Source organism: Rhododendron vialii, chromosome 9a (genome assembly GCF_030253575.1).
Source record: "Rhododendron vialii isolate Sample 1 chromosome 9a, ASM3025357v1".
Lineage (NCBI taxonomy): Eukaryota > Viridiplantae > Streptophyta > Magnoliopsida > Ericales > Ericaceae > Rhododendron > Rhododendron vialii.
Genome location: NC_080565.1, coordinates 39,392,564 through 39,409,987, shown reverse-complemented (window position 1 = coordinate 39,409,987; position 17,424 = coordinate 39,392,564). Strand labels below are relative to the sequence as shown.

The following is a 17,424-nucleotide window of genomic DNA, read 5'->3' as shown; positions in this document are numbered from 1 at the left end:
TGGAAACTAGCCGTTAGAAACTAGCCGTTGGAACTAGCCGTTGGAAACTAGCCGTTGGAAACTAGCCGTTTGAAACTAGCCGTTGGAAACTAGCCGTTTGAAACTAGCCGTTTGATAGAGTGGTCATCCGGGTGGTCGTCCGGTTGTCACAGCTTTCTGTTCAGACAGCCGGCTTGTCAGCCGGTTCGTCAACCTGTGGCTCACAATTTCATCTAAATAAACCGTTAAAGCATGTATTGAGCTCAATAAAGTCTTTGTAAATATAAATCATGAATCCAAGAGACTTTATGCTATATTTCAAGGTCACGAAAATATTTAATTCGGGAATCGACTTTTCGATAATTTTGTATTTGCCGAATAAAAATATCATTGAATTAATCATCAAAATAATTAATAGAGATGCATATAAATTTTCACAAATTATAATGCATACATTTTTCAACAGAGAGTAATTCTTAGTAATTATTCTTCTAGTGGTTTGCAGGACAGTGGGGGTTGGGGTAATTTATTCCCAACCCAAGGACTACTTTTTTTGGAATCAATAAGTCATGAAAAGGAAAATATTAATTCCCAAGTCATGGAATTCCTATTTTTGGTAGACTAATATACCCTTTTAATTTTTCCATGTATGAGAAATTATTTTCTTCCATTTCATATTCAGATGAATTCCATAAAAAGTAGTCCATCAATTCCCCCCATTATTTTACAGTATAAAAAGTCAAAACATAAAGGTAGTGGTGAAAGTGAAACATATGTTATTTCAATTTACCATTGTTATTGTTATGTTAATTATTAATTATTATGAATATGGAGAACAGCTAGCTCTAGAATAAATACATGGGGAACTAATTGAATTTGTATCTAGCTGTAAATATCTCTGCTTATTTATGAACATTTTCCAAATTAATCAAGATATAAATGTGATTCATAAATATATCCATACAACTGAAGAATAAGGCCATTTAAACCATTTTACACCATCTAGGAAGTGTGTGCCTAAATAACTACTCTGCAACATGAAGTCATATACCACATAAGTACAGTGTATGGATTTTGTATTTTATTTTGCATTTTTTCGTTTCCAATTCTGTTCTAGGAATTTATTCCATTCTTGGGTAGGGCTGTTGGTGTGGCTGACAGACTCTCTCTCTCTCACTCTCTCTCTATTTTGTTTTTAAAGCAGTTTGAGAAAATGACAAATAATTGATTAAATGCACCACTTCCCTTTCAGTACTGGTTGAAAATGACCTCAATGTTCTGTTCTTGGCTGACCTTTTTTTTTCCCTTGAGGAGGAATCAATTTCATATCATATCAAAAGCCCGAAGGCATTACCGGCTGAGTGATCACAAACTGATTTTTTCGTACTGTTTTTACTTTCGATCTTTCACAGTCCCTCCATAAATCACACGTCCATGATGTTTTATTAAGACTGAATGACACAGTTCAAATCTAAACGGGAGTATACATTAGGAAGATTAATTATTTTGATCAGCAAATTCGAACCAATAATTATAATAATGAACCGCATAATTTGGAGTTCAGTTCAAAACTTGAACCGGATATCATATAATTTCTACAATTAGTGTGTCTAACGTTCATTCACATTGAATGTTAGCAAAGATCTCTATAGTCACTTCATTCAGATTTTCCCAAAGACTTTGCAAAAAGTTATATCAGTCTATGTAATGATGATGCACACAACTTGGACACTTGACAGTTTGACCCACCCGTGAATTACTTGTAAATGCATGCACTTCAATCTTTGATCTTTATTGCAAAAGGAATCCAGGAAGCTTCAAGATATAATTATGAACAAATACATAAAACTAATCTCACGTGGCAAGAAGAAATCATCAACTGATGAGACTTTCTCAAAATTTGTTTATTAGTATTTGTGTTGTGTGTAATTTTAAGCATTAATTAAAGAACAAATTTTGGAGCACATTTATGAGAAAGTGGAGTGCAAAAATCATTATCTTAATGTTTTAGGTTTGATTTTACCTGACAACAACTCTTGGACCACTTCACCCGATGCGTAAGCTTGTAAAGCAATGATAGGAGGAACTGTAGGACTTGGAATTAGTCTGATGTGCAAGCAAGTTAGCTCAGAACATCCTGAATGGTAGCCAAAAAAAAACAGTACCCTTTCTCTTTTCCTAATGACAAGTGAGGAGTGAGAGATTGATATCGACAGTTAGAATACTTTTTTTTTTAGTCATTCGTTAAATCTATGCAATCCTAGGAGATTTGGGAAAGAAAACGTGACTTACGGAAATCAAACTCTAGGTGCATGGGGCATAAGGCCTCACCACTGAGACTGCCAACAACTTGCGACAGTTAGCATACTTGCGGCCGTGTTCCCTATTTTAAGAATTTTTTAACCATAACCCAAATTGTTAGTATATTAATAAACTACTAGTAGTAAAAAGGTGATTAAAAGACTACATTTTTAACCTCTATTAACCAAAAAAATTTGTTGATTTCTCGTCAATTAACACGTGGAATGCTCGTGGAGTTACTATGGGCAAATCTAAAACTTTATGATTCCTACGAGACATAATTATGAGGGCATTTATTGTTCCATTTCTACTTGTTTGAGTGATGGTTACGTTTAGTCCTCGTTGGAGTGTGCCCACATCATGTCATTCAGGCCCGTTCTGGAACGCGAAATAAGTACTTATTTTTTAAGAAGGTAATTTCAAGCTAAAAAATGATGGGCTTATTAAAATCTAAAAATATGCATTATGAATCTTGTTTGAAAGATCTCATTGAGATCTTTAATACAGTGCAAAAAAATTGAAAAATTATTTTTCATTTACATTATTTTTGAGTTTGAAAATGTGAAATAAATACTTATTTTTTAAGATGGTGTTCTGGAACGGGCTCTCAGTCTCACGACAACAGTGTTTTCCTTTGAATAATTCGTAAATCTTTTAATTCTTTTTTTTAATTGGATGTCCGGACCAACTTGCGCGTAGCTTGACTAATTTCAAGACCCTGCAATTAACGACGGGACAAACTTTCCATTGATTCCAGGATTTAGCTTTTTGGTTCCTTTTAATTGAACTTGAATTACATTTGAGTAGATACAGGTTTAAGATCTACCAACCGAAATCCTTTTCCTGTTAATAACTAGTAATCTAGAATTAGGGGAAAATAGTGGATGCAACAATTATGGAGTATCAATTTCAAGATTTTATGGACAAACAAAAATCTCAGTTCACTTTTTTTGGTTGGTTTGGGGGGTGAAAGTATCTCTCACTTAATTAATACTGGAATATGTTTTTAGATATTTTGAATATTAATTGATGAGATCCGATCTTTTATTTCCATTTTGCTCCATGAAAATTGGGTCTGTAATTTATTTGTTGCTCATTGCTTCCTATCTTCTCTTCTTGCTTTCATTGACGAGAAAATTTCATCTCCAACTGAAAATTAAAATATCATACTGCCGATACGTTCTTATAGATCACATTTAAAGCGGATCAAAGCCTTAGTATTCGAACTAATTTGATAAACAGTACCATTTACTCATTTTCACAGGCAAATGTACAAATTTGGGTTCATTAACCTGAAACCTCTCAATTCACCGAGAATGATTATGTTTTGAAATTTCTCGGATGCTATCAATTTTTTTGAGCCCGTTTCATACGCGGATCATTTGCGTTGACTTCAAGTGGAGTGCCTGATAGTGAACGGTGAATTTATGGTCTCTCAGAATTAATCGAGGTGTGCGGCAATCTTACGATGAGTCTACTATTTAAATTTCTGTTGTTGATGTTTTCTGATCATTTGGTTGGCTAATTTTGTAGGCCTCACATTTATATAGGGATGAAAAGCTTTAAAATGCTCTCACGTGTTGAGCAGAGCCGAATCCGTACGCTATCAAAGGGGAAAAAGAGAAGATACTCTTGAATACTCCGATTTGACATGTTGACTCCGATTTGTACTGCTCACACCGACTCAAAATCTCTGAGTCACAAACCGCAAATCACGCCTATTCTCCTCATTTCCCTGTAATTCGTGTGGTGCAAAAGGAATGCCACGCTGGCCGTACCAGGTCTATATCTCGACAGTCAAGTCAACACATATTGAGAGGGCGTTTTTACTAGGTTTTCGGAGAAAAAAACACACTTAAATAGGTGTTTTCGGTAGTTAAAATTTTGTACTTTTTTTGTTTCATTTTTATTATTTATTATTTTTATTATTTTTTTATATCTTTTGTCTATATCTTTTAGTATGAATTTTTAAAATATTTAATATGGATTTGATTAATTTTATAATACAAAATTTTAGAAAATAATGAAAAATATTACGGAGTATAGATTAAAAGATATGAACAATTCAAAAATGAACAGTAAAAATGGGACGGAGGGAGTAGATTTTTATTTGTGGTCTAGAAATTGTTAGGTGTTTTTGGTAAGAAATAAATTTATTGAGAAATATCAAGTTATTTCCGATAGTAAATAAGTTATTAATTGTTTATGAGTAGAGTTACTATAGCAAAACAACGTTTGTTGACAATATTCTTATTAGTAAAAACGAGATGGTAAAATGCTAAAAAAAATTATTAGTAGAAACGAAATTGTAAAATACATTAAATTTTTAGTGATTTTTGTTAGTGGAAATGGGGCCTAAATCATTTGACCATTTTATTCACACTAATTCACAAATTTTGACATTTTAACTTGTTATTCATATTATTAACTAATGGCTTGTCAACAATTTCTTTTTCAAATGGAGTAATTTTTTCACCACATAATCATCTACGACTTATTTAGTATCGGAAATAACTTTACATTTCTTAACAACTTATTTATTATCAGAAATAGCTAACAATTTTATTACAACGAATTTATTTCTCAAAACTTATTTATTGCCGAAAATACCCCCTCAAGCATTATACTACAACGTGGAAATTTATAATGACCGTTGAGAAATACATAGATCATTCTATATTCATCGTTTCACTCAAGTCAAAAATTAAAAAAATTACCAACGTTAAATTAAACCATAGGAGTATCATTTTACTCGGAAGAGGAGGGAACGCGAATATCACAATCTTATTCTCATCTATTACACATTTAAGAAAAAGACAAAAAAAAAAACCAAAAATTACAAAACTCCACTCATTCCACGTCAAGGACTAGAAATTTGTGTGAACGCATAAATAAATAAACGACTGTTGCTCTTGTAAAATCTAACCAATATTGTGCCGCCGCAGTTACAAAAAATTACTAGCAGCTGCTAATGGGAAGCAGCAGAGGAGTCGTCTCAAAGCGCCGTGAGGGGATCTGAGGTGAAATAATCGCCGCCGATGTCTTGAAAATAGTCGTCGACCTGCCACGATGATAACGAACCGAAATCGTCAACCGGGTCTACCAACATGTCAAGCCCCTCGCTCGACAAGAGGCTTTCGGCAAGAACCGGTGCGTCGTCGAAATGCATCGGTTCCGGCGGTTCTAAATAGAAGAAGTCGTCCAAGAACGGTATGTCCATCGGGATAACAAAATCAACGCCTTCATTTAGTGATGGATTAGTTTCACTGCGACACTCATGAACAGCTTCTTCAACCGTTTGTCCAATTGGTTCGGTCTTCTCGACCGGTACACAGCCGTCATTGCCTCGTTGTACCGGTTGACGATCCTTATTAGTAGTAGCGTCTTTTGTCGTGGCTTCTCGAACCGGTTCAGCGTCGTTGGAAAGAGTCCTGAACCGCAGCACCGAGGTAGGAGAAGATATGACGTTATTAGACTCCTCTCCCGACTCGTAGCTGGAGACCGACGTCACGTTGATCTCCGGTTTATCCCTACCCGGCGGCCTGACGAAATTCGTCAGGGCATCCGGTCCACGCAGCTTGATCGCGGCGTTATCGTAAACGATCGCGGCCTCCTCCGCCGTCTCGTACGTCCCCAGCCACAGCCGCACCCGCCTCGTCGGGTCCCGAATCTCCGCCGCGAATTTCCCCCACGGCCGCTGCCTCACGCCTCTGTACTTCTGCCCAATCTTCACCGGCGCCGCCTTCGTATTATTCCGTTTTGGCTTCAGACCGTCTCTGTTTCCAACTGTTTTCTTTCTCCTACTACTTGTTGGAACAACCTCAGCGTCCTGACTGGACGAAGCAAAAGATCTGTTTCGTTCAGTCTCAACGCTAATCTCGTTCACGTACCTCTTCACCCGCCTTCGGCCGAACAGTTCGTCCTCTTCCCCACTCGACGAGTCGGTGGCGTCGGGGTCGGCTACGGAAATCCGTACAACTCTCGGCATACCGGATTTATTATAATCCGGTATGTTTCGTCTCTCATCGGAGGGGTTTTTTGGCTTCGATATTGTTGATGGCTTTGTGAATTTCTTGGTAAAGGTTTTGTGCTCGGTGTATTTAATCGGGCATAGCATACTCATACTGTCGTCCATCACTCACATTGAAAACCACAAAAAAAAGTGATTTTGAAAGAGAGAGAGAGAGAGAGAGAGAGAGAGAGAGGGGAAGAACAGAGGACTCTGTAGGAAGACAGATTACAGAGGAGGGATTATTAAAAGGGGTGGAGGGGTAATCTAGTTTGAGAAAGTGTGTTATAATCGGGTCAAGGAGGGAAAGGAAATAACTCTGTGATTATATCAGAGCAGTTAAGGAAACAAGGTTATAACTGGGTACTGTGTAGATTCACGAACCTTGATGCTTTTACTTGAGATTTCGTGGGAAATTTCTTGGAGGAAGAGTAGGACACTGTGTGAGGAAGGACTGTGTGGGAGAGAGAGAGAGAGAGAGAGAGAAAGAGAGTGGAGGGAGAGGTGGAGAAGGCACAAACCCCTTTTTTAAAGGATCCTACAGCCGAAATTTTGGAAGATCCAAAAGCGGCAATACTATTTTCCGTTTATAGATCCCGTTTTCATAGATATATTACGTATTATAATAGAAAATAATACGTAATTTTAAACATTAAAATGATAAACTTTGGAATGCATTTTCTCATTTTAGTAGTTTTTTTTGGGAAGACCATTGAAATATAACCCATTGGGTTGTTAATTCGAGAAAATCTAATCGATTGGGGATCCAAAAAAACTAATGCACCACGTTTTAAAAAATAGGACTACAAATAAATCGAGTTGCTCACGAGCAATTTGAGGCTCCGCTCGTTTAGTAATTGAGAACCGAACTCGAGTTTGAGTTGTAGGATTGCGAAATAATCAAGCCGAACTTAAAACTCTGATTACTTTTTTTTGCCAAAATTTTAATCCTTATGATCAACAATCTAATAAAAATAACCTCCATCCGGACATAGCTAACCTATGTAAATTGAAATCACACAGTTTTTGTGTTAAGAGACAAAGTGATTTGAAAAAAGAGATTACAACGAATGTAAATTAAATTATCATACGTATTTTTACAATGTTGTGTAACAATCTCCATGTCACACTCATACTCAGTGAGATAGAAAAACCGACTAGAGAAAAGACATTCACACTCATAAATGATATACAAATTAGTATCATTCAAAATTTTCTCGAATCTCTTGCATCGGCTCATTTAGATACTCACATGTGATCATAATTTGCAATGAAAATCATGTGTGAACATAGTTAAAAAGATATACTAATGTTATCAACTTGCATATATGATCGTAGTCAATGGGAACTTTAATTTGATGATAAAATCGTATAGGTCTCGAGATCGCATTTAACCTTATTTCATCCAACATTCAACAGTGGGCTCACTTTTAATGTCAAGTGCACATGCACATGCACTTGCACAGTCTCCGTATTTGCAAAAGGTTGCATAAATGATACACTCTATTTCAATGCATTTTCTTCAATAACCGGATATCATTGTCAGCTTGCACACATCTCGACTAATTCCGAAGAGTTGACGTTAACGACTGGATAAACCTTCTAGTAATCCCAAGGCTTAGAATGTTTGTCTTTCGTGAAATTCGAACATACCTCGTAGATGACAATCACTTATTATTTTCTTATTTTCAGTTGGGTAACCCCCTTGGGTTTACTCTATTTCAATGCATAGGTTCATATGTACCTGTAATTTTTTTGAATTTACTGAATCATGACTGCTAATGTTTTTTATGTTTTTGAATTTACAGAATCATGACTGCTAATGTTGTTATGGAATTCATTAACCTTTCTTTATTTTCAGAATTAGTTTCCAAATTTTACACTAAAAAGTTCACTAATGTCCTCCAAATTTTGTCTACATCACACATTTGTGTGGTCTCCGCCACGAGACCACCACAAAGTATGTAAAACCCTCGTAAATGTGTGATAAAAAAGAGTTTGGAATACTGTCATATGGTGTAATTTGGTACCAAAACGGTATTTACATTCCGTCTGGTGGGCGAGTGAGAACAAGACACGTGCCGCAAGGGTGCAACCGCGGCAGATGTTGGTCCGTCCACAGTCCACTGAGTTAAAATCAAAACATATACTGGAGTCAGCACATGATTCATCTCGAACGCTGTGTGGCCTGTCACGTGAGGCCCACGATGCTCGGCCCAGTTTAAAATATGTCGGTCAAATTTCAAAGCCTTTATACAGTGCTCACTACTTTGACCAACTTCGGAGTGGGTTTATCAATTTGATCTCCGTCCTAATTTTACCGCGACTGGCCCTCTAATTAGTTTCCCCGCAATGCACGATAAGATTGGGTCTCTCAGATTAGTCGAATCGCATGTAAATTGGCTCGAATTTCTTTCTGGAGTTATAAAAAAAATCGTATAGACCTACATAATTAAGTGGATTAATCAAGGATAATTTAGTCCTTACGCTAATTGTGAAACATTCCAATTGTTATAAGGTTCTGATTCTTCTGAAGTAAAAGGGTTACCCCATAAAGCACACTTTGCATAATCCATATTGGAATTGGGCACAAAATCTTACAAATAATTGATTAGTATTTCAAATTTTTAGTTATCTACCTTTCAACCCGATTCGAAATCAAGTTTTATCCTTGTCAAAATGAGTAATTTGATTTGTTATTCTGTATGTTGTTAATCTTTTTTTAAAGTTACTGAAACTAATTTGAAATTTTTTGTCAATATCAACAAATTAGACACTACCCAAAATTCGAGTAGTTTAAATTTGATTACCGGCTCTTGTTGCTTGAAATAGGGTGTACCAAATTTATTTACTAAACTTGAATTTATACTACTTTTTTACAGCTAGGATTGACGTGGCGGGGAACTTAGATTAGACGCCATTATTATTACAGCAGTAAACAAATTGGGCTTTGTACTTCTCTGGGTCTTGCTCTGTTTTTCTAGTTTCTTCTGTATTCTCGACCTCGAGGCATGCATACCTTGTCCAACGCTACATCAAAAACATGTGCAGCACACAGTAGTACTCTTGGCTTGGTTCATCAGTTTTCCCTACTTGGCGCACGTAATTGTTGGGAATTCCGCCAAAACAATGAACACCCAATGCGTAAAGATAATTAAGGAGCTTGTCAAAAAACAAAAAGATACATACAAAAAGAATGTAAGACACAGATTTTACGATTTTTTTTTTATTGAGTACATCCATGTATTACATCAATTTATACCCTGAATGGAATGAAAAAAGAGTACAAATTATATATCAACTACGATGTACAACAGGTATTTTTATACTAGAGTTTACCGAAACCCAAACTCTCAATTAAGTGCAACCCGAATCGAATAAGGCTCTTTACAAGTCCACCAATAATCTACAAATGTTTGGGTCTAATTCGGGAACACTAGAACGCATTTCAGTTGTCCTCAATTCAAACTCTCCCTTAAGGTTGAGAACTTTTACTTTTTTTTCTTACGGTCAGTGGTATCCAGACCAGCTTATGCGCATCTCAACTAATCCCCTCACTGATCTAGTTAAATGCAGGTCATCCACGTTAAGAGGAAAAAATTCATAAGAAATTACTTTCTTGAGGCCTAACTCGAAGAATCAAACCCGCATCAATTGTATGAGAAGCAAACTCACCAACCAACCGGACTATGCACTTTCATATGACCGGCAAGTGAATCTCAACATTTCAAATTGCTTCAAGGGTGAATTTCTGAAACTACTGTCAGGATGTGCAACATTTTTGTGAGTAAATAAAATTAGGGCATAAATATAAAAAAGGAGAGTACAACAATCGCAGCTTTATCTAAATTCAGACTATTTTGGCTAATAAGCCATGTGGATTATTCTTTTGTGTTTATTCAGAATTTTTTTTTGTATTTGTTGGTTTTGAGTTTTTTTTTTTTTTTGAATTATTTGTTCATCTCGACAAAATAAATCTAAAATGTAAACAATTATGTTTACAACTAAATTTATTTTTAAATAAAGCCAAATAATTCATTAATCTGTTTTGGCAAGTGGGGTGCTCGGAAAAACATTTGGGAAAGATTAGCTAGAGCCACCAATAAAACTAATTATCCAGTGCTCCTGAGACAAGTTTCAAATCCAGGCTTCTCACCTTTCCATCCTTATGTGAGGTGGATGCATTTCATGATAGTAAATCCCGCACAAGTTTATGACAACAAAAGAGGGTAGTTAGGACGTATCACAACGAAACTGAATAATTTTTCGAGTTTCGTATCGTTCATGATCACGTAGCATGTTTCAAACATTCTCTCACGTCTACTTAATTGCGCGAGGCCGATGCATTCGATAGTAAGCCCCGCACAAGAGCAGGAGTCAGGACAATGACAAAGAGTTATAATGGCATATATCACACGCCAGGCCAGTAGGCAGTACCGAAAGGGATTTTCGGAGTTGGTAATTTCATCACGTGTTAATTGCCTCAAAGTTTTGGGTAGCTTGCTTGGGACCGTTTGTGCGTAGACGTACGTGTATGCTTTGAAGTTATGGGGTTTGTTTGGCCCAAAAGGTGGAAATAAGTTCCTATTGTAGCCAAACAAACAAACAGAGAAACATGAGCGGTCTTTCCGGCCATGACAGAGAAGCCACATACCATGGTCATGTGAAAGTCAGCTCTATCGAGTGATTTTCAAGCGTGCCTCACATAGTCACATGCATTTTGTAAAAGCTTTTGCAAGCTTCTAATACTCCAGTACGTACTCATGTATATACTATACTATACTAGCTATCATATGAAGTCTATGTTACTCCACTTCACAGGAATGGCACACTGAAATTTGAGGCAACTCCATCGGCTGTGTTAGGCGCCTAGCTTGCATTAATTGGACACTTTAACGTGTTTGTTTGCATCAAATCGATGTTTGCAGATTGGCGAGTGAGATGTACAAGAACTGTTCCCAATAGACATGGTAAGAGTTTCGAAATCGGTAGGCTATTAATTTAATTAGTAGCTGCTAACCACAACAAGGATTATATAAGAGTTACAATTGGAAATATTCCAAATCATGATCTATATAAAATAGTTGCTCTTGACCTACAATTGACTTTTCGTGTTTATTTCAAGAAAGTTCAACGGCAAAATTTGGAGTTTAAGAGTTGCAAGTGGGGTGATAGACAAGTTGGAAGACACCACATACTCATATGCACAAGACCGAGGGTCAAATCTCATTAACAATACTAACAACTAACACTTATTGCAGGTCTTCGATCCAAGAGGGAAAAAAAAAAATGTTTAAGAGTTGCAATGTGAATGATAAAACATTGGGTGCAACACCCTTGCTAGGTCTCTTGGACTCCGCCCCCCATGGAGCCAAGTGAAGCATAAAACCAAAAAGACCAATTACTGAATGAAATACATCGAGCTCGACAAAAGCAATGCATTCACATCAACATTGTTTGCATTGGAAAACTTGTAATATTGGCTTGATTTACTTATAACCTACTACTGTATGATTTTGGTATTTCTATTTGGTAGCCTTTTTTTTTTGGATAACTGAATGTCTGGGTCAGCTTGCGTACATTTCGATTAATTTTGGGGGCTAAAGTTAATGACCAGCCAAATCCTCCAGCAGCCCCAAGATTTGGAATGTTTAGTCTGCGTGTAATTCGAACATGTGACATCATGAACACAAATACTTTCTCATATCAACTTGCCCAAGCCGCTGGGGCTTTGAGGTTGTGTTTGTACTTGGTAAGTCGGCCCAATCCGCTTGTTGAAAGTATGATCCGCTTGAATTCTTTTCGTGTTGCGCATAGGGGACCGATTCGCTAGGGATCGGAGTATCCACGGTGTCCATACCACATCAACTGAACCTAATATACATTGAATGACCCATATTCACTTAAAAGGCTAAGCTTTGTAAGTGGTGAGTCATCCAATTGTATATTAAAGTTCAACCCGTTTTCTATTTATTTGATGTGAGACTCAACGTTTCACACATGTTTCTAACACTTTCTCTTTTGGTCGGGCCTTTCATTCGATGACGACTGATATTTGATTCTTTCAACTAAAATCCTGAAGTTAATTAAAGCCTCGAGCTATAGTTGAGATTTCTCCAAAATTAAGTCCCTTCAGTTGTTAAATTCAGCAAATCTGGATTCGTTCACAATACTCCAAAAAACTTAAATGCAACAGTTATTTGTAACGATCCCATCCCATGTGAGATGAACGTTATAAATAATTGTTGTCACCATGGGGTGGGCTAAGAGTGAGGCAGGATTGTTATTTGATTTTTTTTTTTTTGCATTTATTAAATTTTGCACCAAATTTTTGTGAATTTTTTTATTCGTATTGATGAGAAATATTTAAAGAATAAAGAATCATGAGCTAAACTAAATTATTTTCACTTAAGGCAAACATAATTCACAAAGTCTATCTGTTTTGTATTATTTTGTTTTTAGTGAAGTTTTTTAAGATTTTGATAAAACTTTACTACTTTTTAGATTTCTTTCGTCAAGACAAACTAAAAATCCACAAAATTTACTACTGTACTTTTTAGATTTTTTTGGTCGAGACAAACCAAAAATCCACAAAAAATTGACGCAATAAGGAAAAAAAATTTGGCTAGCTCAATTATTAAGCCAAAACACCCAGCTAATTTTTTGTTATTCGTAACATCGCGAATCATGCACTTGACCTATTTTTAGTGAAAAAATTATTTGGACAAAGACGTTCGGACACTACCACCTCTGATATGTGTCTATTCCATGCACATTGCACATGTATGATATTCACGTGCATTAGACGACTCCGAACACATTTTTATCCATCCCAGTGTTCGAGCATACATGCACGCCGGCCCCTTGGTTTTTTTAGTACAATTAATAAAAGCATGTCTGATATCGCTCTCATTTTGATGTTTTAGATCCAATGCATGGAATGACTTATTCGTTTTCAAATTTAAGTATTTAGGTATAATTCAAATACTTCACAGATTCACAATATATTCTCACCATAATTTAAAAATTGACAACTCATATATAATCTAAAATCCCAAAATAAAAAAAATAAATAACCGGTTTGAGTGAGAAATTAGAAACACAACATAGTTAGAGCGATAATTGGCCCAGTTAAGACCAGAGAGAGACGACCAGAAGAAAAAGCACGTGGCCTAGCTCGATTCTCTAAAAGAGAAGAAAAATTAAAAGAGGATTACCGAATACAATAAGCTAGTACTAGTACAACAACTCAAATCACATTTGGCTTCTCATCACTCAAGTGTCTCTTTGAAGTAAGAGATGATGGTTTGTCACTAGCTCAGCCGTTTGGTTATGATTTCTTTTTTTGTCAGTTTACTTGTATGATTGTGTTGGTAAGCGTTTGTGATAGTAACATTGTCGATCAAGACTTGATTAAAGTACTTAAGAATCAAATTAAGCAATCAAAGAAAGAGCAATGCTTATAAAGACTCAAATGTGTCGACAACCGTTCGATGCACATGAAATTAGGTATCGAACGATTGCTGACACAGTTTTCTCGTGACGAAATGATCCTAAACAACAGAAGCAATAAAGAAACCAACAATGAGTGTAGACAGGAAAGTTCAAATCAAAATTTATTTATTTTCCAATTGTTCAGCATCTTTTTCTTGTAAATACTAGTTTTTTATGGGGGAGTCCAAATTTTGTTTTGGAAAGGCTATGGCTAGGCTAGACTACTACTACTACACCAGCCGGACCGTGTGGAGATTTTGTCTTGTGACTTGAAGACAGAGGGGAGACCGGCTCAGCCGTTTGGGCCCCCCAGTTTGCGTAAAACCGGCGTCGTTTGCGGCGGTGACCGACCCAAATAGAACTTGTTCTTCTCACCGCGGGGAAGGCGTGGACCCCAGTCGTACAATATTTTATCGGGCAAATTTCACTGACCTCCCCTGAGGTTTCTGACATGAACAGAAACCTCCCCTGAGGTTTCTGAAATAACACTGCCCTCCCCTTCTTTACCTAACAATACCAAGGGGAACACCCCCCCCCCCCCGCCGTTACTTGCCCATTAGAAAATGGATGGAGAAGGTAATGTCATTGTACTATACTTTTTACAATACCTATACAAGCCTAAAAAATCCCACAAACAAAAAGCCTAAAAAATCCCAAAAACAAGCCCGCACAAAAAATAATAATTTGGGGGTTTGTTTGTGGAATTTTTAGTCTTTTTAGTTTTTGTTCATATTCAATTTTTTCATGCAGGCTTGTTTGTGAGATTTTTAGGCGTTTTGATTTTTGTTCATATTTGAATTTTTTTCATATTTGCTAGTTTTGCGTTAAATTTTTGTGGATTATTGGTTTGTCTCAACGAGAGAAATCAAAAGAGTATAAATTTATTACTTTTATCCAAAATATTGAATTTCTCAAAATATTTGGTAAAAGTTTTAATTTTTTAATTTTTTCAATTCCTCTTATCGAGACGAACCAATAATTCACAAGAGTTTGACAGAAAATTAACAAATATGAATCATTTTAAATAAGGACAAAATCTCAAAGTAAAACGAGCACAAAGTCTAGAGATGTTTGTATTTTATATTTTATAAATGAGAGGGGTAAAGAGTTTGGTGAGGATAGTTTAGGTATTATAAAAAGTATAGTACAATAACATCACTTTCTCCATCCATTTTCTAACGAGCAGGTAACGGCGGGGGGTCCCTTGGTATTGTCAGGTAAAGGAGGGGAGGGCAGTGTCATTTCAGAAACCTCAGGGGAGGTCAGTGAAATTTGCCCATATTTTATCTCATATCGTGCCATGTTACATGCTTACAACTTAAAAGAAAACGTGATTTACGTGATTTTTTTTTTCTAGTTGTACTGTAGTAATATACATTTGACCCTCATACGTGTGAGGGAGAAGTAATTAAGGTTCAAATGGAACTCCTGGATATATAGATGGGGATTCGACACGTGTAATTAGTTTAGTAAATAAAAAAAAAACAATGTTAGACACACGCACGACATGGGTCACCATGCATGTTGGCCATTTACAATAGTAATAATTAAACTGCGACATGCACCTATAAAGTTTAATTTAATGAGGTTTGAATATGGACACTTGTTTATTTTATGAGTCCTGCTACACACAGCAGATTTGTGCGCAGGTTGTGCACAGATTTTATTGCAGGATCCACCACGGGTCTCACACAAATCATCCGAGCCGTTCATTAAATGTAAAACATTTTTTCAAGGGTTCTCGTAAAAAATAAGCTCAATCCAATACCTATAGGTGCTTCATCCAACCATCTAACTTTTCATTCAGATTTCCTGATAATGAAAAGTTATATGGTTGGATCAAGTACCTATAGGTATTGGATTGAGATTATTTTTTACGAGAACTCTTGAAAAAATGTTTTACATTTAATGAATGGCTCGGATGATTTGTGTGGGACCCGTGGTGGCCCCACAACAAGATCTGTGCACAATCTGTGCACAGATTTGCTGTATGTGTAGACTTTCTGTTATTTTATAGGGAGAACTATATATAGTAGGTCATGGAATAATAAATTGGTTTTGGGATTCCCAGGCATTTTGTTGTTTAATGAGTTCTTAATTTTCCGTGCTTCTTGATATACTATATACTAGTAGTACTAATTACTACTATGGTACTATCACTAGCTAGCTCTCACCAAAGGATGATGCTATGGTGTTCTCGATCGTTTTGAGGATTTGAGGATTATGCCTTTGTAAGGCCTTGGTTATACATATTACTGATCTTGGTTATACTTGTAATGGTTGGTTATGTCAAAAATTACGGTGTCCCCAACATGATCAGGAATACCATAGTTTTTCCCTTCACGAAATATATAAGGGAAGGATGATGCTATGATATCCTTGGTCATTTTGGGGACACCGTGATTTTTGGCATAACTTTACCATTAGGAGCATAACTAAAATCAATTACAAGCATAACAGAACCCAAATAAAGCATAACCAAGGAATATCCAAAAAACCAACCAAAGCATAATTAAACCCAACCAAGGCATAACAAATAAGTTATGCCTTGTTATGATTTTGGTTATGCCTTGCTATGGTTCTATTATGCTTGTAATGGGTTTTGGTTATACTCATAATGATTTTGTTATGCCAAAAGTTACGGTGTTTCCAAAATGACCAGGGACACCGAAGTCATTCCCATAAAGGAATGATCAGAGCACATAGTTGAGGCGGATGATGCTATGGTGTCCCCGGTCATTTTGGAGACACCGTAATTTTTGACATAACTTCACCATTATGAGCATAAATTGAACCCATTACAAGTATAACAGAACCCAAACAAAACATATCCAAAGAATATCCAAAAAACCAACTAAGGCATAACCAAATCCAACAAAGATATAACCAAACCCAACCAAGGTATAACAAACAAGTTATGCCTTGTTATGGTTCTATTATGCTTGTAATGGGTTTTGGTTATACTCATAATAGTTTTGTTATGCCAAAAATTACGGTGTCCTCAAAATAACCGGGAACACCGAAGTCATTCCCAGTTGAGGCTCGAGGGATGACTTAGAAACCTTTAAATATAGTAGAATCCAACTCCTAACTCTCATACATAGGAATACATACTTGTATGGTTTTTAACTAGGGATGATGCTATGGTGTCCCCGGTCATTTTAGGGACACCGTAATTTTTGGCATAATTTTACCATTAGGAGCATAACTAAAATCAATTACAAGCATAACAGAACCCAAATAAGACATAACCAAGGAATATCCAAAAAATCAACCAAGGCGTAACTAAACTCATCCAAGACATAACAAATAAGTTATGTATTGCTATGGTTCTGTTATGCTTATAATGGGTTTTGGTTATACTCATAACGATTTTGTTATGCCAAAAGTTACGATGTCTTCAAAATGACCGGGACACCGAAGTCATTCCCTTTAACTAGTGGTGTGCATGCCGAGTTGTGCATTCAGTCCACTCAAATTTTGTTAAATTAAAACCGGTTACTTTTATGGTCCAATTGTACTTAATTAAGTATTAATTTACTTGCGTATTAGTTAATGAAACTTGACAATTAACAGTACAACTAGATTTCTACAAAGAGGCTTCAAATTGACTCGGAGCAATCTTGGGGATGCAAGTGAGT

The 17,424-nt window shown here is 36.3% G+C and overlaps 1 protein-coding gene across 1 annotated transcript; it reads right to left on the bottom strand.

Moving 5' to 3' along the window:
- Positions 1-4,997: 4,997 nt before the first annotated feature.
- Positions 4,998-6,858, bottom strand: LOC131300726 (ethylene-responsive transcription factor CRF4-like). The gene has a single exon (XM_058326693.1). It carries the CDS (start codon positions 6,413-6,415, stop codon positions 5,276-5,278), a length of 1,140 nt encoding a protein of 379 aa, XP_058182676.1. The 5' UTR covers positions 6,416-6,858; the 3' UTR covers positions 4,998-5,275.
- Positions 6,859-17,424: the final 10,566 nt, after the last annotated feature.